Source organism: Echinops telfairi, unplaced genomic scaffold (genome assembly GCF_000313985.2).
Source record: "Echinops telfairi isolate 266 unplaced genomic scaffold, ASM31398v2 ScPeMD7_18;HRSCAF=68, whole genome shotgun sequence".
Classification (NCBI taxonomy): Eukaryota; Metazoa; Chordata; class Mammalia; order Afrosoricida; family Tenrecidae; genus Echinops; species Echinops telfairi.
The window spans coordinates 44,738,590-44,762,958 of NW_022103915.1; the positions used below are offsets into that span (position 1 = coordinate 44,738,590).

The 24,369-nt window shown below is 45.3% G+C and overlaps 1 protein-coding gene across 1 annotated transcript in view; it reads right to left on the reverse strand.

The window, feature by feature from the left end:
- Positions 1-24,369, reverse strand: part of PRKCH (protein kinase C eta) — a 259,663-nt gene that overhangs the window by 107,556 nt on the left and 127,738 nt on the right. Inside the window, exons 3-7 of the mRNA XM_004698636.2 lie at positions 12,454-12,604; positions 10,592-10,626; positions 4,250-4,338; positions 2,549-2,678; positions 409-536 (exon numbers count right to left, since the gene is read on the reverse strand). Coding sequence (XP_004698693.1) covers positions 409-536; positions 2,549-2,678; positions 4,250-4,338; positions 10,592-10,626; positions 12,454-12,604 — 533 coding nt within the window. The remainder of the gene's footprint in view (positions 1-408; positions 537-2,548; positions 2,679-4,249; positions 4,339-10,591; positions 10,627-12,453; positions 12,605-24,369) is intronic.

The following is a 24,369-nucleotide window of genomic DNA, read 5'->3' on the forward strand; positions in this document are numbered from 1 at the left end:
AATAACCGTGCTGCAGCTGCATTCCAGGGCTGTGGAGCAGCTCGGAGATCGGAGATCGTCAGTGTCAACCACTGGCGAGGAGGGCGCTAAGGCCCAGGTCAACTGCTGTGCACCATGGCCGGGTCATGCGCATAATCCAGGTCCCCCGGCTTCCAGACTTTCCATCACACTGGGCTGACAGGAAGCTGATTTTTAAAATATACACGTAATTTCCCTGCTTCCTACTACATCTGCATGCTCGTTGTTTCTTGGCGTGTCATTGTGCACAGAAACGTGTTTGTGGGGCAAACGTGCCCCCCAAGGGATGCATGAAGACATGCGTCCTCTGCACGGGCTCCATTTGCTACAGGCCCGCCTTTGGGGCTTGCCCACGTCTGCCCAACTTCCAAATGAACAGCCAAGGCTCACCGAGGTCGGAGAGATGTTTCCCGGTTGGAGGCCCATCCCTGCCAGCGTCTTGGCCAGCTCCACGGCGTTCACCCCACAGTTAGGGGCCACGTTCGCTTGGCACCGGATATGTACATTCATTTTACAGACTGGAGGGAAGAGAAAAAACAAAACAAAAAGAGAGAGCGCCGCGTTCAGAAAGGAAGTGATGAAACACGTTCATCTTAGTCAGACGTACTGGCCATTGCCGACTGGCCAGCCTGACTCAACCTACAGAGACCAGGACGCCCATCACAGCGACACAACCCGGTGTCCGTTAAATACTGCGGCGGCGTCCTGTCGTCGTCCTCATTCTGCTCCTTCTACCTTCCGCGAGTACAAGGCACGACGGCAACCTGGATGCCACGGACAGCCCCCTGGTGGAGTAGGGCAGACTGCCGCTGCCAACAGCAAGCCCTCTGAATGCAGCTCCTTCTGAGCACTGCAGAGGCTGGGCAGCCCTCCAGGCACAGGCGTGCATCCTGGGGGGCTGCGGCTCTCTGTATTTACATACGCCCCAAGTTTCTCATCGCTTTGTGGGGAGAAAGAAATTAGAAGGGGGAAAAATACATATAACTTTTTTGAAAGGTCAGAGTAAATGGCAGTTGGAAGAGAAGAGGGAAACAAGGTAAGCCCAGTGCACAGGGCACGGGTGGGTGACCAAGAAGGAGCGTGAGCTTCGCCAGCAGAAAGGATGCTCCCGCACTGTTTTCCATCACGGCGCGTGCGGATGGCCGCTGCGTGGAGGCAGCAAGCCACATGTTCCCTGCTTATGGAGTATCTATCACTCCATCTTTGGAAATGGGTGCAATCCCAGGTTTTCTGGGGCTTGGTGTTCATATAAATGCAAGGCCCTCTTTAAGATACAGAATACAAGATCAAGTAGAAGGCGTGCAAAGGGTTCTCATGAAGCAAGAGTTTTATGCTGCATGAGCTTCATAGAAAATCCACCTTTGTTGGGAAGGCTGGTAAGATACACAAGCCTACACACAGGGGCCTTTCACAATAGCCCGTGACAATACAGGCAAAAATTGATGGGAGCCAGCTCACTGCAGGTGTGACATGCTCAGGCCACCATGGACCGAAACACATACAGGTGAGCGTCCTGTATGGGTCTGCACATCAGTAATGGCCGAGTGGAGGCAGCAGTTGGGCTTCATGCTGGAAACCACAGGGAGGTGAGATCACCCGGTGAGCACCTAGCAGAGGCCTCAAAGGAAAACATGAGTGGGCCTCTGGTCAAGCACTGACTCCTTTTTTATTGGCTGAAGCTTGCTAAGCATCTGCCATCAATGACAGTATCCCTTCACCCACGAGAATGCTACCTCCTCATCTCTCCTCTACCAGTGAGTGTGTCTGTTAAGTCCTCAGGATGAAAGTCACTTCTATTTCAACAGGGGGAGGTGCCCCCCATGACATCAGGATCCTTAAGGCAGCACTCGCTGGGGCATGACTGGATGGGCCAGCAACTCCCCTGCTCTGGGGAAAACATAGATCAGCCCTCATTCTCTTACCCCATGCACTAAGCTACAGCCCCAGACTCCAGCCCTACTGCTGAAGTTCAAGCCCACAGGCAAACTTCAGGAGCCTTTCACTCCACCCACTCCTGACACCTCTATCAGGGCACCCTCTCCCAACACCGGGGCTGCTCTGTGAGGCTGCCCGGCCCCTTTCCTACTGATTTCCAGTGGGGTCATCAGACCAGTCTCCCGACAAGTCCTCACTCACGGCCCAGCCTTCGCTTTGACACTGAACCTCTGCCCACTTCCATTCCTGCCAAGGCCCCATTCCCTCCTTCAAGACACCTATTACAATGCACCACAAAGCTCAGAGGAGGAGGAAGGAGACCGGGTGAGAGAGTGTCGAAAGAAGGGAGGAGGGAACTGAATTTAACTTTTGACTTAATGTCTGAAGCTTATGGACTCTCGGATCAGAAGTAGTGCTGGTGGGTTGAAGGAGCCACATTAACTTACATTAACATGAAGAGTAAACATTCATGTATGAACTGAGCCCGGCTGCTGTCCGAGGGCAGATTCTGAACCAACAGGATTCCTGCAGCATGCAGCCACCCCCCACCCTGGTGTCCCCATGAAGAAATGGACAGCCAGCGCCCAGTGCTCACTTTTACACTGAAGCCCTTGTCGCATAATCCCCCAGAGCAGGGAGCCACAGTGATCGCAAAATGTTGGCACTTTGTAGTTGTGGATGTTGAATTTGTGTGGAATGTTGATTCCGAACCTCTGCTCAGCTATCTGTAATAAAAAAAAAGGGGGGGGGGGCAAGGGAGCAAAGGTTAAAAATCCAGTGCCAACATCTGTAACACCCGTCACGGGAGTCCCCTAAACACAAGTGGTTACTATGATACCTGAGCTGGGTATATTATTTTAGTGTGCTTGGCCATGACTGTTACACAGGTCTTACCGACCAGATTAGGCATGTTTTCTAATCAGCGAGGTTTGGCACAAACATGATATGGACCATTCACCACTCTGAGAAATAAAGAGGGATTAAGATTCAGGCTCCAGTTCTCTTCCTTACACCCATTCCTGTTTCTGGGAACCTTTGCACTGCAGGATTAACCTGGTTTTCTCTAGCCTACGCACCATTGCTATTAACACATTTCTTTCAGAAATTGTGCTGCAGGGAGGGAGAAAAATAGAGAAAGAGAAAAAGGAAGCAGGCACCCAAAGGGAAGGGAACCAGAGAAGACATTCGCCCTAAGTGTCATTCAAGTGACAATCTTGTGCAGCCCTCCTGGCTTAGGCTACAACAGTCTGACAATGTAGGCATAAAGGCCCTGCTCTCACCTCACAGACTGTCTGCAGCAAATAACGAGACTGAGCATGTGGCCTCGCTTGCACTCCAGTTTAACAGAAAATCCACACATGACAAGGGTCGGGGCAATGACCTTTTCGGTCTCTTTCTCATAAAAGTTTCAGTGTATTTGTATACTTTGGCACTTTGGGATCTAAAGCACCATGGAGTTCTACGACCATCTTCTCCAATGTACCTGTAAATGCATTATCAAGATCCACAGCACTCTATCTGTTCTCCACCCCCTAAAATTTGAAACATATGCCCAGGAGCCCTGGGAGAATAATGAGTTAAGCATTGGACTGCTAACAGCATGGCCAGCAGTTCAAGCCCACCCACCTCTCCACAGGAGAAAGAGGAGGCCATCAACTCCCATCAAGTTTTACCATCTCCGAAACCCAAAGGAGCAGTTCTGCTTTGGCCCGATTTGAGGGCAGTGGGTTTTAGTGGAGTCTTAGCTGAATGCAATGTGACTGAATGCAAAAATCTGAACCAAGTTCTTCTCTACAGTTATTTACCCTCCCTGAAATTTCTTAAGCAGCTAATGGTATTTTTAAATTTAGGACAAGCTATCAATAGTTAGCGTGTTTTACACATTACTTCTGTCTTGTTTAACTCTCATGCATGCTTCGGGACAGATGTACTGGTGGCACTATCAGATGGAGGCTAAGAGAAGTTGTGGGCCTTGTGCTAGCTCACAGCACAGGCAGCTATCAGAGACTCGATTCTGGATTCCTATCCAGGTTGTCTGAGGCCACACCAGAACTCTTTGTGCACCACAGAAAAGCAGTAGAACTGGCCCATATCATTTATGCCAAATGGACCCCGATTGTGGTCACCTCAAGGAGAAGCCGTGCTATGCAAACACAGAAATGCAAATGCCCTGAGAGAGAGAGAGAGCCATCCCACAGCCGCCATCAGGGACTGAGGGTAGAAGAAAGGGCGGGGCGGGAAGAGCTGGAGAAAGGAGAGAGAGGCAAGGTGTGAAAGGAAGCTGCTGTTCTCTTACCTTCGAATCCACTTTGTTAATATTGTTTTGGCAAGTACAGGCTGTGACAATCAGATGGTGGCAGCGCTTATGGACCACACAGGTGCACACTAGGAAATTAAATCCAGCAATTACACATGTATCAGAGACTCACAGTCTAGCCAGTGACTGTAACCACAAGCTGTGCCATGTCACCAAGACTCCGCCTGGACATCTGGTCCACACCGTGGCAACCACTGCTCCCATCCCATCCTTCCTACGGATGTTAATCAGGATCCACACGCATTCAGCCCTTGGCTCAGCTCCCAGAGAGCTGCAGTCAGGCCCTGGCCTTCCTTCATTCTTTTACCATCTTCCTCTTGTAACCTGTCCTGTGTCTAGCTGCAGAGGTCTAATTCTGATCACCACAGGCCCAGGATCTAAAATCCATAATGGGGTCCCACTGCCCAACAATGACGTTCCAATGTCCCACCAAGTTTCAGACGTCCCACACGCTACTCGCATCCTACATGCCGGCTTTCTTCTGCATGCGCCACTTGTTCCCTGGAAGCTCGCTCGGCTGCGCTGCTCTTTCTGAAACCAGCTTTCGTCTCCTCCACGCATCACTGGCCACGCCCTTCCCGCTTCCGAACTCCATCTGCACGTGTGTTCACAGGACTCCACTCAAAAAGAGCCTCTTCCACAAAAACCCTCTACCTTTTCTCCTGTGTGGAATGGAACAAAGCAATCTCTCCTCCTCCTTCCTAACCTTCCATGTGCTCTGAGCTGAGTGCCCAGCATGTCGTGAGCAGAGGAGCCACTCAGCCAGTGTTCTCCGAGCCACTCCACTGGGGCCGTTTCGAGTTTTCTGGTCATCGCATTTTAACATTATTTTGGTTTTCATCCAAATGGCCGCACGGTGCACTAGCCCAGTGTGCCACTGCCGGATGGACGCGTGGAGTAAGCAGTATACAAACATGTCCTTGCACCGTTGGCTGCTCTTGACTCAGCCCCTGGGAACAGAATGCTGCCCCCATTGCACCCTCTCCATGGCGGGCTGAGGGTCCACATGATCCCACTGGCTGGTTTTCAGAAGGACCTCACCAGATCTTCCTTTCTGGTCCATTCCAGTCTGGGAGCTCTGCGGAACCCTGCTCTGTATCATAGCAACGTGCACGTCTCCGCTCACAGAGGAGGAGACTGTGCGTGCAGCGCGCTGGCAGAGGATCAGGCCTGGGTCTTCTGCACGGCGGTGGAGACTTGCATCACTAAGCCACCACGGCAATCTTCTACGTCAGGTGGAGGCTTTCAGGATTGCAGACAGACAGGAGACATGTCATCGAGCAGGCGACCTGAAGTCGATCTTGCATTCCTCAGACTGAACTCTCAAGGGAGCCAGGCTGTGTTTCTTTCTGGTGTGCTTGTTCTTGTTTTTGCGTGAAGACGATCGAGAAACCATCCTCCACACAAAAAGACCTCATTTTCGGAGGCATTCGGTTTTGTTCCTTTGTTAGCTGAGCTGGAGGTCTATCCATCTTACTGATCTTTTCAAAGAACCAGACTTTGGGTGGCTTTTCCAATACTGTTAGCTAGTGGACAATTTCACCGGTTTCTACTCTGGTTTTTATTATGCCACTTCCTCTGTTTCCTTTAGCTTTAAATTCCTGTTTTTTCTCGTCTCCTAAGATGGAAGCATAGATAACTGATTTGAGGTCTTTCTGCTTTTTCAATATATGCATCCAATTTTACACATTTCCTGCCAAGCACTGTTTGGGCTGCATCCCTCAAGTTTTGATACGTTGTATTTCCATTTAATTCAATATATATTTCGGAGTTCTCTTAAGACTCCTTCTTTGGCTCATTAATGTGTTACTTAGAAACATGTTGCTTAACCTCCAAAGATTTTGAGGTTTTCAGTTATATTTCTGTTAGGAATTTCTAGTTTAATCCCATTGTGATCTGAGAAAATACTTCAGTCTTTATTCTTTTGAAGTTCTTCAGGTGTGTTTTGTGGCCCCAAGTGTGGTCTTCGTGAATGTTCCTTATGAACTTAAGAAGAATGCCTATTCTTCCACTGTTAGATAGGATATTCTATAGCGTCAATTAGATCAACGTGGGTTGATGCAGCTGTTCAGACCAACAATATTCTTACTGATTTCCTGCCTGTTTGGTCTACGAAATGCCACCGGAGGGAACTGAAGTCTCTGTGCATAAGAGTGGATTTGGCACATCTATATCTTTCTGTCTCATTTATTTTGATGTTCTATTAAGTACAGCCACAAAGGCTACTCTGTCTTCCAGAATGTTCCTTAGAAGTGAGGAGGGCAAGACCTTGTCTCCCATTCTTTGGACTTTTTAACAGGCGGGACCAGTCCCTGGAAAAGGGCACCATGTTGGATAAAGTGAGAGTAGGCCACAAAGAGGGAGCGTTGAATTGAGGCAGTGGCCGCAAATCGGGCCCAAACCTGACCCCTGTGAAAGTGGTGCAGGGCCCGAGTTGGACTTGGTTCTGTTGTGCACTGAGCCCCTGTGGGTCCAAACTACTCAGCACTGAATAAGGCCTCTTGGAGAAACAGCCCCTTCCTAAGGACAACATACTGGTTTTTTGTTTGTTTTAAATCATTATTGGGGGCTCGTGCAATTCTTATCACAATCCATACATATATCCATTGTGTCAAGCACATTTGTACATTTGTTGCCATCACTGTTTTCAAAACATTTTCTTTTTATTTGAGCCCTTGGTATCAGCTCCTCATTTTTTCCCCTCCCACCCTTTTCACTCTCATGAACCTTTGATAATTTACAAGTTATCATTATTTTTTCATGTCTTGCACTGTCTGGTGTCTCCCCTCACTCCCTTGTCTGTTGTCCATCCCCTGGTAGGGGGTTATAGGTAGGTCATTGTGATCGGTTCTTCCTTTCTCCCCCCACATTCCCCTTACCCTCCTGGTAGGGCTACTCTCAATATTGGTCCCAAGGAGTTTATCTGTCCTGTATTCCCTGTGTTTCCAGCTCTTATTTGTACCCATGTACATGCACTGGTCTAGCCAGATTTGTAAGGTAGAATTAGGGTCATGATAGTGGGGGAGAGGAAGCATTAAAGAAATAGAAGAAAGCTGTATGTTTCATGGATCCTACACTGCACTCTGACTGGCTTGTCTCCTCCCCACAACCCTTCTGTAAGGGGATGGCCAATTGCTTACAGATTGGCTTTGGGCCTCCACTCCACACTATCCCTCTCATTCACATTATAATTTTTTGCTCTGGGTCTTTGATGCCTGATACCTGATCTCATCGACACCTCGTGATCACACAGGCTGCTGGTGTGCTTCTTCCATGTGGGCTTTGCTGTTTCTCAGCTATATGGCCACTTGTTTATCTTAAAGCCTTTAAGACCTCAGACACTATATCTTTTGATAGCCGGGCACCATTAGCTTTCTTCACCACATTTGCTTATGCATTCTATTTTTATCCCTAATTATTTTCCTTGTTCTGTAGTCTGTGAGGTCTGAAATCAGTAACGCTGCTTCAGCTTGCTCCTGATCAGTGTGAGCATGGCATCTCTTTCCGTGGAGGCCTTTGTTCTTACGACTCTTTCTAAATGTGAACCAAGTAGAGTCGTAATTTTCCTAACCGAGATTCCTTCCTGCTCTCCTGTTTTTCCTCCTGCTCTTCTAACAGAAGCTTACTCACTGAAATCAACCCTTCAATCTCTTGGCACTACCTGCCGAGAAGAAGGAATAAAACAACATGTATACATCATAAGAGATTTCTTTCAAACACAAACGTGTAATCTGGTCCACCAAAAGTTTCATATGGACTGGAGATGAAGGCACAAAGTTGAGGGTAAGTCAGAAAATACCGCTACCACGATTCGAGTGCATACATGCACAGGTTTATCCCAAACAAAGGTGTGTAAGCCTGTCTGAGATCAATGGACGGCTAGAGACGTTTCCTCAGCAATACACTCAGACTCGCCTCCTGAGGGCACCCTAGAGAAGGTCCAAGCAAAGTAGTCGCCTTGTTGGGCCACTTCGATCCAAGGCAGAGAGGACACACCTCAGAAGGCTTATGGAAATTTTTTTGGGGATTCCAACGGGGTAATAATCTTGATGGATTGTCCTGGACACAAGATGATAGTGGGGGCCGATTAGGAAAAAGTTTTAAGGAAACTGAAAACGGCACTGGTAAGGAAATGGCTAGGAGTTGTGCCAGGGAACATGTTCCATGATGACAATGTCCCTGCTCGTGTTCTCGTTTTCCTCAGGTGGCAAGAGCTGTCCTACTACAATGCCCGTGGAAACTGTATCCCATCCACTCTACAGCCCTGAGCCTGCCCCGTCATTAGGATCTGGTCAGACTTTTTGTTGTTATTGTCCTTAAAACTCAAAGAACATTTAAAAGAAATGTGATTTGAGTCCCTTGAGGATATCAAAACTGCTGTATAATGAGGTTTAAATCAAAGCATGCAGAATTCTTTGGGGAAGGCGTGCAGAATTTCTACCCCTTCAGAAGTGTGGAGATCTAAATGGAGGATGAGATTGCTAAAGTTTATTGCGCCAACCTAGCCGATAAGCACATGTGGGGTTAATTGAAGGGAGAGAGAAATGGCTCAGTGAGCCTTGCTTTCTAGCTCTCGGGTCTCTTGCTTTCTGATGGTCGGACCAGGGTGCAGCTGCCTTAGCCAGTTCCCTGCTTCAGCTGGCAAGGCTGACTTCCTGCAAGACATCCCTTAAGGAGAAGCCACATGGACCTACCCAGATGCAGCCCTGGGTGCTGAAGGAGCCGTGTGGAGACCCCTGCCAGTGCTGAGATGCTTACACGCTCCCTGATTCAGCTTTCCTCCTGCAGTCGGCATCATTGTGTGTGTTTTGTCAGATGGAGGAGGGCTTTGTGGATTGGTGTCGGACACATGGGCTAATGTTGGACTTGTGGGCTTGGGTGGCACTGGGTTGGAATGTTTTCCAGATGTGCACTTAACCTTTATATAAAACTCTCTTCTACATATGAGTTTCTGTATATTTGTTTCTCCAATGTACCCAGACTAGCACAGAGGACATGTCAAGAAACAGGCACTTCGCGTTTTTATATTTTTGTTTACAACACTTTTTAAATTACCCTCATAGTCCTATGCTAACAAGTGGCTAGCACTGATTCTGGCTTGTGAATTGTTTTCTCACTTGGGATTGGGATTAATAATATATTGGTCAATTATCACTGCTGTATTGATGACACAGTGATTTCTTCCAAACTTTGGGAACTCACTGGGATTGCTCATCTAAATGAAAGCATAGTTCAAAGAGATGGACACCACCTGTACACACGGTACGATGACATATATGCCACTCAGGCTACTGCATCAATTCTGGCTCAGAGTACCCTAGGGGGCAGTGTACAACTGTCTCTTTGAGTTTCTGAGGCTGTAAACCTATACAGAGCAGACAGCCTCATCTTTCTCCTGTGAGGCAGTTGGGAGATTTGAACTGTTGACTTTGTGGTTGGCAGCCCAATGCATACTCCACTCCACCACCTGAGCTCCTTCATGCTCGCAATAAGGGAGTCCCAAATAAAAGATAAGCCAACCTTGTCTGGTTAAATAGCTGAGTAAATAGTTCTTTCACTACTTTCCACTTAGTGTTAGTCTAACTCTGGCTGACTATTAGCATATCGGTTTTATCTTAGAATGGTAACATTAATTTAAATGTGCAGTAATTTAAAAGCTCACAAACGGCTTCACCTTGAACATTTCTCCCATTAAAAAAATAAACATGCAAACAAAAGGCAACTTGGATCGCAGTTCTTATTGCTTATCTGGATACAGAAGGAGCCTTGGTGCTGCAGCCAGGCGAGCACTGGATTGCTGGCCGCAAAGCTGGTGGTTAATCCCACCAGTGGCTCTGCGAAAGAAAGAGGAGGCTTCCCATTCCCGTAAAGACCTACAGCCTCAGAAGCCCTGCATAGGGCTGCTGTGAGTTAGAATCAACTTGATAGCAGTGGGTGGGTATGTAGGGATAGGGAAAGCAGTAGTATGCTACCTCTCTCACCTCTGTGGACAATGAGGGTGTGAAAATTGAAACCATCTCCATGATTCAAGGGTCCAGCCCACAAACACCTGGGAATATTTTCATATAATTGCATAGAAGAAACATTAAAATACTGAACTTGATTAGGTATCCTGCTTTAGAAATCAAAACATCCCTATGCTTTCTAAATCATAAGCAAAATTCAACAACAACTAAAGAGTTACAATCAAATGGAGAAGATTCAGTTGACATATAGAGAATTATTTATCGCAAAATTAATGAGCTGTATCCTGTTTTCTCTTGCGATGGTCATTTTTTAATACAGAAAAGATATAAACTTGGTTTCAAAATGATTTCTTACCTTGGCACTGATAACCCTGTTTCCCAAAGACTCCCCTGTGTAAAACAAGAGAGGAAAAGATGGCCATCAGTCAACTGGCTCAGCACTCACCTTATTATAAAGACAGTTCTTAAGGAAAACAAATTTCACCCGCTAGCCCCTTATGAGAAACACAATTTCAGGGGAGAAACAAAGACGATGCTGTGTTTTTAAAAAGCCAGTGTTTGCTACCAGAAGACACACAAGAAATCATCTGATGCATTAGAGTGCTGCAGATAATACGATGATGGGTCACATCCTACCTACCTCTGCAGCAATCCCCTCCATATTCAATGAATATAAATCCTCGTCTGTCTTTTAAGTGTCTCTAAAGAGTCATCCCACCCCCTTCTTCTGTCTTCTCTCTCCCAAGCACATAAGGCTTTACAGATGCTGAAGTAAACAGGAGAGACACACTGCAGAAAGAGATGAATCCACGGTGACCTGACCCAGGGAACGACCCTTCCCCAACACGGGCCCCAACATCACCTCTGGAGCCAGGAAAAGAAGTGCTGCCAGCAAGTGCCCTCTTTCCCACTGCTCCATTGCCATCTCTCCCTCATATATTCTACAGGTGGATTTCGTGGCAGCATTGCCATTCTCATTAACGGAGAACATGTCTGGCACGAGGCAAAGCAGCCAACACATATCATCTCACTTAATCCTCACAAAAGCCAAGCAGGCTAACGCACATCGTTAAGAGCACAAGACTGACATCAGATGGTCTCAGTTTGATTCTGGGCAAGAACGAACACCTTGAAGCCTAATGTCTTCCTCTGTAAAAGGGGGGATTTGGGATCGCCCTTATCCTTAAAATAAGGGGTCCTTGTGATGTAGTGGGTTACATGTTGGGCTGCTAATCACAAGGTCAGCTGTTCAAACCCACCCAGCTGTTCATTCTACAAGAGAAAGATGAAGCCTTCTGCTTCCATGAATATTTACAACCTTGTAAACCCAGGGGGCAGTTCTACGCAATGCTATCGGGTTGCTATGAGTCAGAATCAACTCGACAGCAGTGGGTTTGGGTTTTTTTAGCCTAAGTTTTTTTACTTCATGGACTTGCCCCTGAAACACACTTCAACATGATTATTCCAAACCATCTCGTATAGCGGTTCTCAACCTGTGGGTTGTGACCCCTTTGGGGGGGAATGACCCTTTCACAGGGGTTGCCCGATTCATAACAGTAGCAAAATTACAGTTATGAGGTAGCAACAAAAATAATTTTATGGTTGGCGGGGTCACCAAAACATGAGGAACTATATTAAAGGGTCGTGGCATTAGGAGGGTTGAGAACCACTGCTCTAGTATTTCTTAACTACTCATCATCTTAAATTCCTTACTGCTGAGGGTTAGATGATAGCATCTACCTACTGAAGACTGTTACTTTCGCCTGCATATTACAAGACTGAAGACCACTACCGCTCCACCAGCTGCACTTACTTGTAATGACTCATTTCCGTAACTCATCCCCTAACCTGACTTCCACCTTCTTAAAGAGGTATTGCTAATGTTTTTCCCTTTTCTTTCAGCATCTGGGAATATCATGGATTGGTTATGTGGGTCTCCAACCACTCACCCTGAATTGTGTCTCTGACTAGTTCATCGCACCTTTACCAGAATGATTCGCAAAAGAAATGGCACCTAAAACTTGGGCCTGTAAGTGGTTAAATGTTTGTTTTTGTTGTTGCTGAGGTGGTCTGTTTCCTTTTTGTTACAATGGGTGTTGGTCTTGCTGGGTAGCTCTATTTGAAGCAGCAGCAAAATGAGACCTGGAATAATTCTTAACCTTCATGCTGACTTCCACTGTCCCACCAGCCAGGGAGGGAAGCTGGAGAGCTCCTTACCAGATGAACTCCCTGCAGTGAGAGCAGTAGGTGGGCTGCCTCAGGTACGTGGCCATGAACTTGTGTCCATTGATCTGGTGGACTCGCCTTCGCATAGCCCTCTGGCGCTTCCTGGTAAAATGCTTGAAAATTCGGTCTCTCTGGAGAGTAGCTGTATTATGAAAAGAGAGGAGAAAGGAAAACTGTGTAACAAATCCAGGTGCACCTTATGAATGAGAAAGTTACATAATACATATCCACTCCAAATTCTTTTTTTGTTCTCCAAAATCCAAAATATTCCAAGACATTGTGTTTTGCTCGTGACTCTACTAAAAAAAAAAATCCTTGCCTTTAAGTTGATTCTAACCCATAGGGACATTAAAGGACAGGGTAGAGCTGCCCCTCAGAGCTTCCAAGGCTGGAATCTTTATAGAAGCAGACTGCCTTCTCTTTCTCCCCCACAGTGGCTGGTGGGTTCACACCCAGCCTTCCAGTGAGCAGCAGAAGGCCTAACCACTGCACCACCAAGGCTCTTTCTGGTTTGGGTTAGTCCTACCTGGACCCCTGAGGTATCCACTGCCTGGTTATATGTGGCTATCTGGGACCAATCTCCCCCAGGGCGCCCATCTCCAGCATGGTTTCATAACCCCTGGGCAGTTGTCTGGGATTTTTGGTCCCTCTACAAGCGGTGACTGCTGGCTGGTTGGAAGGGATTTCTTATTGCTTCTCTTTGGGCCCAGCATCTTCACAAACAGGTAGGGAGAATGGCCCAGAGCACAGGCTTGGAGAAGCCTGCTCAGGAGTATCACACGAGCAGCACCTCTGTTAGGCTGGAATAGGGAGAAAGTTCCTTTTCTAACCACTGACTTTTTCAAAATCTTTTGCATAATGCTCAGATTTTTTTCAAAAATATGTAGAGATTTATGATTAATAAAATGATGAGTATTTCCCCAAAAATTCTTTTGAATTAATAACAGATTAATTCAGAAGAAACCTCAGAGAATCATGCAAAAACAATTTACTAGTAAATTAAAATATCTGGAAGATTTCTGTAAATATACAAATTAGGAAAATCAGCTTAAAAACATCACATAAACTAAATTGAAACTCAATGTATTGTGTGTAGAAGAAGTTGAGAACCTTTTCTAGGAACTGCCTGTCAGAAAAGCTTCAGACCAAAATGGTTTCATGGGTGAATGATTTCAAGCCTTCAAGGAACAGACATCAATGTGTAAATTTGTTCCAGAAGAGAGAAATAAGAAAAGTTCCTTATTAAAAAAAAACACTATCTAATATAATCCCAAGACAAAAATATATGAGATCTATCCTAAGATAAAATAAAAAGAACTTGGAGGCTCTTAATTATTTTTAATGCTATGGGCCCCTTTAAAATTTTGGTAAAGTCTCTGGGTGCCCTTTCCAAATAAAATTTTTATTCCATGACATAAATATTTATAAGATTCCAAAGGCATCAATGATCAAACTATATATTAAATGAGACAATGTAATTAATTTATGAAGTAGCATATATATTAGTCAATCAGCAGACCTAGTGACTATAATAATTTTAAAGTAGTGATGAGGGTAATTGCTTTTTGTTGTTGTTTTGTTTTGCTATGTCTTGTTTTCGTGCTTATTATTGTCTCTGCATGTCTATCTAGATAAGATAGGTGGGATAAACAATATGGAGGAGAAAACAATGGGACTGATGGTTCCAGGGGAACATGGGAGAGGGGGAGGTGGGGGAAAGGAAGTGGGTGTTAACAAACCCAGAGACAAGGGAACAACAAGTGATCTAAAATCGATGGCGAGGAGGGCATCGGATGCCTGGTAGGGTTTAATCAAGGGCAATGTAACCGAGAGAAATTACTGAAATCCGAATGAAGGCTGAACATGAGAGTGGGACAAGAGGAAAGTAAAAGGAAATAGAGGGAAAAAACCAGGAGGCAAATGGGCATTTATAGAGGTCTAAATACGATGTAAATATATTTATATATAACAATAGGGAAATAGATCTATGTACTTATATTAATTTGTTAAGTATTAAGATAGCAGATGGACATTGGACCTCTACCTGAGTACACCCTCAGCACAAGAACACGTCGTTCTAATAACCTGGCGTTCTGTGATGCTCATCTTCTCCCAGCACAGATTGCTGAAGACAAAATGAGTGCATAAGCAAATGTGCTGAAGAAAGCTGATGGTGCTTGGCTATGAAAAAATATAGCATCTAGGGTCTAAACGGATTGAAGATAAACAAGCAGTCATCTAGCTGAGGAGCAACAGTGTCCACGTGAAAGAAGTATACCAGCCTGTGTGATCATGAGGTGTCGATGGGATCAGGTATTAGGCATCAAAGACTCAGAACAAAAACTCATGTCAATGTGAATGAGGGGGAGTGCGGAGTGGAGACCCAAAGTCCATCTGTATACAATTGGAAATCCCCTTACAGAAGGATCACAAGGAAGAGACAAGCCAGTCAGAGTGCAGTATAGCACTGATGAAACATACAACTTTCCTCTAGTTCTTTAATGCCCCACCTATCAGGACCCCCATTCTACCTTACAAATCCAGCTAGACCAGAGAATGTACATGGGTACAGATAAGAGTTGGAAAACACAGGGAATCCAGGACAGATAAACCCCTTGGAGCCAATATTGAGAGTAGCAATACCAGGAGGGTAAGGGGAAGGTGGGAGGAAAAAGGGGGAACAATGATCTACATATAACCCCCACCCAGGGGGCTGGACAACACAAAAATAGGTGAAGGGAGACACTGGTCAGTGTAAGACATGAAAAATAATAATTTATAAATTATCAAGGGTTCATGAGGAAGGAAATGAAAAATGAGGAGCTGATATCAAAGGCCCAAATAGAAAGAAAATGTTTTGAGAATGATGATGGCAACAAATGTACAAATGTGCTTGACACAATGGATTTATGTATGGATTGTGATAAGAGCTGTATGAGACCCCAATAAAATGATTTTTTTAAAAAGAAGGTAAACAACTGAAAAAAAACCCCTACATTGTAATATGAAGATATACAATTTCTATTGTGACATCAAATACAATACTGATACTACTACGGCTTATTCATAAATGATACCTTTAAGTTACAGGTTGTTAGATGAAAGATTTTCCCCCATTACTTTCCCAGGCCACCTGAATTCTAACTATTGTTCTTAGGAAAAGAATCTCTGTCCAATTATAACTTTTTCCCCCAATTATGACTTTTTATGTGACGATTTTTAGAGGAAACACATGGTTCATATTTGACTCATGTGGCTAGTTCATCAATGGAGTTTTTCTTCTTTTTATGATAGAGCAATTTGACAATATCTTATCAAAGTTTTAAATGTGCACTTATTTTGATCTAGCAATTCAACTTGCAGGATTTTTTTCTTCTTCTTTTTGAAAATACCAGTAAGTACAAATGTATGTTATCTGGATATCCATGGATGGTTTTTTTTAAAACATATTTTAATAGCTTTATTGAATTATAATTGATAATGAACTGCTTTCAATGACACAAGTTGACAAGTGTGCACACCCCACGTAACCACCCCACAGTTAAGGCAGGGAACAACCCGCTCTGTGATGGGCAACCCTCCGATACCCCTTCACTGATCTGCTTGCTAGCTCTGTCCGTTCAGAATTCTACGTAAGTGAAATCACACTGTATGCGGTCTTTTATGTCAGTTCTTGTCATTCAGCATAATCATTTGGAAGTGTGTCTGTGTTGTATCAGTAGTTCATTCCTTTACAATATTGTTAGATGCCATCGAGTTGGTTCATAGCGACCCTATGTACAACAGAACTCCACACTGCCGGGCCTGCATCACCCTCACACTTGTTCTTCTGCTGAAGCCCACTGGTGCGGCCACCATGTCAACGCATTTTATCCAGGGCCCTCCCCTTCTTCTCTGCCCTCTCTTTTCTATCAAGCATGATGTCCTTCCCCAGGCACTGGTCTCTCCGGATAGCATGTCCAAAGTAGGTGAGAGGAAACCTTGCTGTCCTGGCCTCTGGGGAACGTTCTGGTTGTACTTCTTCCCAGACAGATGTGTTGCTTCTTCTGACAGTCCATGGTGCTGTTGATATTCCTTGCCAGCACCTTGGTTCAAACACATTGATTCTTTTTCGGTCTTCCTTCTTCAACATCCAACTTTCACATGCACAGGAGGCAACTGAAAATACCACGGCTTGGGTCAGGAGTACCTTAGTCCTCAAGGTAACATCCTTACTTTTCAACACTCTAAAGAAGTGTGATGTGGCAGCTTTACCTAAACCAATGTGTCCATTGATCTCTGAGCTGCTGCTTCCATAAGCATTGCTTGTGGCCCCAAGCAAGTTGAAATCCTCGGTCCAGTTGTGAGGAGTTTGGTCTTCTTTATGCGGAGTTGTAACCCACACTGTAGGCTGCAAGTCTCAATATTTATCAGCAAGTGCTCCAAGTCCTCCTAAAGTGCAGCAAGCAGGGCTGGATCATCTGCATAGCAAGGGTTCTTAACAAGCCTTCCTCAGATCGATCCCAATGCTGAAATCTTCTTCGTACAATCCAGTTTCTCCAATGATTTGTTCAGCATACAGATTGAATAAGTAGGGTGAAAGGGTACAAAACTGACACCCAGCTTTCCTGAATCTAAACCATGCAGTGTTATCTTGCTGTTTGCCCAACTACCTCTTGATCTATATATAGGTTCTACATGATCGCAGTAAAGTGTTCTGGAAGTCTCATTCTTCTCAAGGCTGTGATCATAGTCTGTGATAATGGAAGTGGTGTTTAATTGCATGTGCTTATCCATGTGCTCATTGCATGTGCCATACCATGTGCTTATCCATTCACCTGTTGATGGACATGTAAGTTGTTTCCAGTTGGTTTTTTTTGGCTATTCCATATATAACTTCTTAGAGGTAAAGATGGCAAGACCCAACCTTACATACTTTGGACATGTCAGCAGGAGAAACCAGTCCCTGGAGAAGGACATCATGTTTAGTGAGGGGCAGAGCAAAGCAGAGGAAGGCTCTCAAGGACAGGGGCTGACACTGTGGCTGCGACAATGGGCTCAAGCACCGGAGTATTTGTGAGGATGACGCCAGACCAGGCAGTACTTTGTTCTGCTGTGCATAAGGTCGCTATGGGTCGAAAACTAGATGGCACCTACCAACATATAAAACCGCTATGAATGATGCATTTTTAAACCGTTTGAATACTTATAAAAAGGTCTACACAAGAAATCCAAAAGAGTGAAATATAGAAATAGCCTAAATGATTTTGGCTAAGAAACCAATACCTTGAAAGACTGTCTGAAATGGTTACAATTGTAACTGCCTCAGATGTTGTTTGCTAACTGGAGACAGTTCTGCAAGTAGCCAAATTAGCGTGGTTCTCAAACTCCCATCTGCTGAAAGATGATCCAGCATGCCCTCCTGCCGAAGCCCTATTAGGAGAGTGCCATTATCAATATACCTGAGGAGTCCTTAGTGTCTGGGTAAAGAGATGCTCCCTACTGGTGGTCTCTCAGCTACTGTCACTCATAGAGTCCTCTCCGCAACACCACGTCCAGGAGACTTTAATGACCACAAACGAACAGATCTGGTGCTACTGTTAATTGTGGGGAGATGAAATGTAGCCTCATATTATCGCCCTGTGTCTCCACCTAAGTTATTGCCAACCTGAGACTCAGCTCAAGGTTGGCTAAAGCAAAACGTGTATTACATAACTCAATATTAATTGCATGTAGGTGTAAATTAAATTCTCCCTGGGGTCTAATTACCGGGAACTTGCTTATTTATTATTTAGTCTGGTAATACTATGAAGATTGGTTAAAAGGTCAAGTTACTCCCATTTTTAATCTACATGAATTCCTCATTTCCCCCTTAACAACTATTGCAAATAGCAATAAAAGGGACCCACGAGTCTTCTGGAGGAGTCCTTACAGCCAGCATCACAGGAAGAAACTGCCTCTAGCTGTCCACAGCCCAGCACACCTGGGTGCCTTAGCTTCTGCCTTTCACTCTTCCGTCAATGTTCTTTCCACCCACCCCAGACCCCAGAGCTGATTTCAACTTAGACTGCTTGCCTCCAGTACCAGTTTTACCAGTTGAGTAGATTACAATTTGTGGCAACCCCACAAAGCTTACAGTAGAATTGTGTCTCACGGGGCTTTCAATGGTTGACTTTTCTCAAGTGGATCAGGCCTGTCTTTCAAAGTGACTTTGGTGGGTTTTAAGTTCCAACCTTTTGGTTAGCAGCCAAGTATGTTAACTGTGTATACCAACCAGGGCCTCCGAAGCTTCCCCTGACTCTGGAGATAGGATAAAAATGCTCCTTTTTTTAGGAAGTGCACCTCAATCTGCCCTCTTATCTCATGACAGTGAGGGCCACTTCTCCTTCTCCTCTGTAGCCCAGGTGTATTGCACATACATCATGCTTGGTCATGGGCTCTAACTAGACTACACACTACTTCGTTTTTGAATTCTTTTCCACATACAAGGGTAAGTTCAAAAAGTAGTACTACTAAGGTTCCAATCCAAACATATTCAGGTCTATTTCATTGTTTCATGTTTAACTATCTCCCTGGGATCAGACAAGTTCTCTCAGGAATCCATTTATTTTAGCCTCATTACGGGGCCTTTCACAAAAAGTTCAATGAAAACAGTGGCTTCCAAGGGGATTCGCTGGGCCAGTTCAATTCAAGGCCGAAGCCCGTGCAAAGCCGTGTTAACTGCGTCTGGGGGACTGCCAAGGTGTTCCAGAGGACACAGGACAATCATGGAGGCTTATTATGAAGACATTTTTTTTAACTGAAAAACGTCCTTGGCGAAGAAAAGGGCAGGAAAGCTGCACCGAGGAACATTTTCCACCACAATCTGCTCTTTCCCTGGTCCAGGGTCACAGGGTCGTCCTGCAGTCATTTCACGGGGAATCCTGACCCTACACACCCGGTAACTCAGAGTGGTCCACTCAGATTGCTGCTTGGCCCCAAAACTCTCAGAACATTCTGAGGAAACATGATTTGAGTCCCTCAATTAAGCGAAAGCTGCCATTTTGACCTGGCGTGAATCAAAGCGCACAGAATTCTTCAGGAAAGGGTTGGCAAGATGGAAACACCACCTTCAGAAGGGCATAGACCTAGAGGGGGGACATGCTGAGAAACAATAGCTTCACGCTTTGACATTTTACTGAATGAAAGATTCTAAGATTTTGTCGCAATACTTTTCCATGTATACAGGCACCCCAGAATCTACAAGAAATGTGGCGATGTAAGAAAGCATGGGGTCTCTGTGGAGTCACATGGCTGTGGCTGACACCAGCTCCTGAACGGCACCGGGAGCAGGACGGAACAGCTCAGGCACTGACACTGCATCCCATGCGCACCAACTCGCACGCCTCCCGGAGGGCGGAGGGGCTTCCTCGGTGTTGGCTTAGCCACCTGTCTACTGAAGTCTGAATTATAAGGACTAACGGAGGCTGCTGAATCCTGTTGCACTTATCTTTAACTTTCTGTTGTGACCTGGGTGAAAGTTTACAGAGCACATTGGTTTTCCATTCAGCAATGCAAATGAGGGAGTAAACCCTCCCACCAAACAAAAAGGCAGAAAAAAGCTCTGCTAAGCAGAGATTTCTCAGTACGCATTTTTCCCGCTAGGCCAGCATCCAGCAACTCACTCTGAGTTAGTGCACCCTGTGGTGTCACCTGGGAAGGCCCTCTCTGGTCACAGTGATTTTTTTTTTTTCGTAAAAGCGGTTTCGCTCAAACATTGTGATGGCCAACTTAAGAGAAGAGCGTGCGGCTGTGAAATGTTGTTTCCTGCTCAGGAAAAATGCTGCAGAAACTGTTGTGATATTGAGCACAGCTAACAAGGACAGTGCTATGGGAAAAATTCAAGTGTCCAAGTGGTTTTCTCATTTCAAAAAAGGTGAAATGTCAATTGATGACAAACCTCATCCTGGATGTCTGTCAACCTCCCAAATGGCTGAAAATATCACAAAAGTCACGCACTTGTGCTTGAAGACCAACAACAACAGGCCCACGGAAGGGATGGGGAAGTTATCTGGACTATCTTGAAGTTCGGTTCAGCAAATTTTAATGGGTGGTTTGGGAATGAGAAGGGACACTGCAAAATTTGTGCTTGGGGTTCTGACTGACCAGGAAAAGAGTGTAGACTGGAAACACGATATGCTTTGAAAGAACAGCTCCAAGTGACCCAGACTTTTTTTCCCCAAGGTCATTACTGATGATGAGACATGGTGCTATTCTTACGATCCTGAAAGCAAACATCAGTCAAGCCAATGGAAGATGCCATTGTCACCTTGTCCAAAAAAAGCTTGTCAAGTGAAATCAAAGATCAAGACGATGCCCATTTGTTGTTTTGATGTGCAAAGGATAGCGCATTTGGAGTTCATTCTACCAGATCAGACTTAAATCAAACTTTCTATTTAGAGGTTCTGAAAAGATTGCTTAACGGTGTCTGACAAAAAATCCCTGATTTGTAGCAGGTGGGGGACTTGTTCTGCCACCATGACAATGCACCTGCTCACAGTCATCTCAGTGTGCCAGTTTTTGGCGAAAAACAGCATGCTTCTCTTGCCCCATGCACCTGACTCATCTGACCTCACTCTGTGAGACTGCCTTTTTTGTTTCCTCGAATGAAGAAGGACACAAAAGGATGGAGATTTGACAATGTAGAAGAGGTGCAGAAAAAACGAAACATGTGCTGTCAGCCATCCAAAGAGATGAGTTTGAAAAATGTTTCCAATAATGGAATCACAGATTTGGCAAATGTATTAAGGGTAATGAAGAGTACTTTGAAGGTGATAAGGTTGTTTTGTGAAAAAAAATTAAATACATAGCTTGGGGGTGGGGAATACTGGTTTGGGGGGTTACCCCCTCATAAACATGCTGATGCACGACATTGATTGCAATTCCCAGGTGTAAAAGCACTCTTCCTCCTTCCTCCCTGTATTTACCATTTCTTCTCTATCCCTTCCTGCCTCCTGGGACATGTGCCTGGGCAAATGCTGCCCTTTTGATATGGCTGGTTAATCTGAGGAGTTCATACCTCCCTGGTGTTATTGTTCATGTTATAGTCTTGTCTATTGTTGTCCTGAAAGGTGAGACATGGGTGTGTGTCCTGTTGCATTTTAAACAGATCTAGGCTTTGAGAAATCTTTCAGGTCACAGGTTAGTCAAACATGTCAAGCAATCCTAACATGCTCTGCAGTCAAAACTTGCCCCACCACTTTTGTTTTGTACATGAATTGCCCGATGCCTCTAAGGAAACAGGAAGCCAGGCTCAGTCTTCCCAGGCCCATCTCTGGGCGCCTCCTGGAGCCTGGAGCTGTCCCACTAGGAGTCAGTTTCAACAAATACCTACTGATAGGATGGAGAGTAGCTAAGTCACACAATGAGGATGACTGATTCTGAAATAAAATTCTGTACCATAAAATCTGATGGCCACCCCACACACTAGATGTGAGAGCTTTAGGATTCACATGGGACTAGGAGCCACCAGGCAACCACAGGGTAAGTTTTCATTACAGAAATTTCTGCAGGATTGATGAAAGTGAGGCTTTGATCTAAGGCAAGCGTGTAGGGCAGAGGAAAGGGGTATCATTGAAATCTATAAAACCATTTTTAAATTTTATCTCGAAGGCAGTAGATATGCTATCCTCATTAGTCTTCTGCTCTACCTACCTGAAGGAGCCCTGGTGACATAGTGGGTTACATGGTGGACTATTAACCCCAAGGTCAGCAGCTCAAAACCACCAGCCATTCTGCAGGAGAAAGAGGAGGCTTTCTGCTCCTGTGAAGAGTTACAGTCTGAGAAACCCACAGGGGCAGTTCGACACCGTTCTATAGGGTCACCATGAGTAGGAACCAACTCCCTCGGCAGTGAATTTTGCGTCTGACCTGAACTTGAGGTCTCATGTTCTAGCAGCAGAGCCTGGAAACGTTCCTATGGGAGTCAAAAGCACAGCCCAGAGCTCCTAATCTTCAAATAATTGTCAGGAAATGAAATTACCGAGAGATGTGAAATGTACGGCATGACACCTTATCATGTGCAGGATGACTGATATAAAATGCGCAAGGAAAAGACTGGGTCTATGAAGAATATGAACGAAGAGTTGACCTTGGCTAACGTTAAAGTTTCATCTAGGTGGGGCGGTGCTGGGAGGGCTCTGTGACTGTGGACATGACAGGAAGGAGAGAGGGTCCAATGGTGATTCTGGCTCCTCCTGCTGGATAAATAGGGTGACCCCCGGGAGGGCAAGCTGTCTGGTCTCCTGAGCCTCCGGTTTCCCAATCCACAGAGCAGACAGGGCAAAGTTAATTAATTACCTCAGAGGATCATTTTGAGACTTGATGAGGTAATAATTGTTGTGAAATTAGAAAAGTAACTGGCATTCGCAAACTCTAGCTACTGTAACTGCTGGTAAAACTCTTATTTCAAACTCTTGCAGAGTTCTAGGCAGAGAAAGGATTTTTCCGAGTCTTATTTTGTTGCTGTGAGCAGCAAAACATGCACCAATCCAGTTTCCACCTATAGAACTCGGTGACCTTGATCACACTGTTGTGTGACGGACCACTCTCCCCCTCTTCTTCTCAGTGGTTCCTCTCTCGTTAACACAGAGAGACCTGTCACAGCCCCTTCATCGTTAGAGCTGCAGCGGCTCAGTTGGTCCTATACAGACAGCTGTTAGAAGGAGAAAATGCTCAAGGCAGATCTTTTTTTACAAGTCCCACTACTGTTTAGTCTTAAGAAGACTTCAGGGGATATTTGGGGTCTGAGGCTTATGATCTCAGAGCATTACTTTCAAAGGCCTACGGAACCTCCATGGCTCCAGAAAGCCGCGGAGTCCATAAGAATTTGACACTCTGTTCTACAAGTCCCCCTTTTTGATCAGGATTCTTCTACAGAATCACTGACCAAGATCTTCAGTAATAGTAGCTGAGGGTCAGCCAGCTCTTTTGGACTCATGGCAAAGTGGGCAATGATTCATGAAGGCAATCCTATTCCATAGCCTGCTTCTCTCCAACCTCGCCTCTGTTGTTCCTGCGGAACAGCGACTCTGGAAGCCACTTGGGAACCTTTAAGCCCCCAGGCACTAAGCAACGAGCTGGGGGTGGAACACTGTTCTCTCAATCACCAACGGTGTGCCCTCGGTTCTTGTGGCTAGACAATGCCAGAACTAAGACTAGCACCCTCCACTCTTGGCTTTATCCCAGAGCGATATACTCTGTACCCTCTATTGACATTATGTCTCCCACGACCCCTGAAAGGTAATACATTTTCTGTCAAGGAAACAGATAATACAGGGAATCCAGGGCGGATGATCCCTACAGGACCAGTGGTGTGAGTGGCGATACTGGGAGGGTAGAGGGAGAGTGGGTAGGAAAGAGGGAACCGATTACAAGGAACTATATGTGACCTCCTCCCTGGGGAAGGACAACCAAAAAGTGGGTGAAGGGAGACGTCGGACAGGGCAAGATATGACAAAATAACAATTTATAAATTATCAAGGGCTCATGAGGGAGGGGGGAGCGGGGAGGGAGGGGAAAAATTAGGACCTAATGCTGGGGGCTTAAGTGGAGAGGAAATGTTTTGAGAATGATGAGGGCAATGAATGTACAAATGCGCTTTACATAATTGATGTATGTATGGATTGTGATAAGAGTTGTATGAGCCCCGAATAAAATGATTTTAAAAAAGAAGGAAACCAAAACTCCTAACAGGAAGGTTAAGTGAGGTCAAGCACCCAGTGATAGAAGTGAGACGCCAGACTCTGTCTACTGTTATTGAACGAGTTGGGTCGCACTATCAAATGCCTCTTTGCTTCTTCCTGAGAGAGCTGTTTTATCATGTGTGCATGTGAGAGGGTGAAACTGTGAGAAATGAAAAACAGGAAAACTCGAGAGTTAACCAAAACT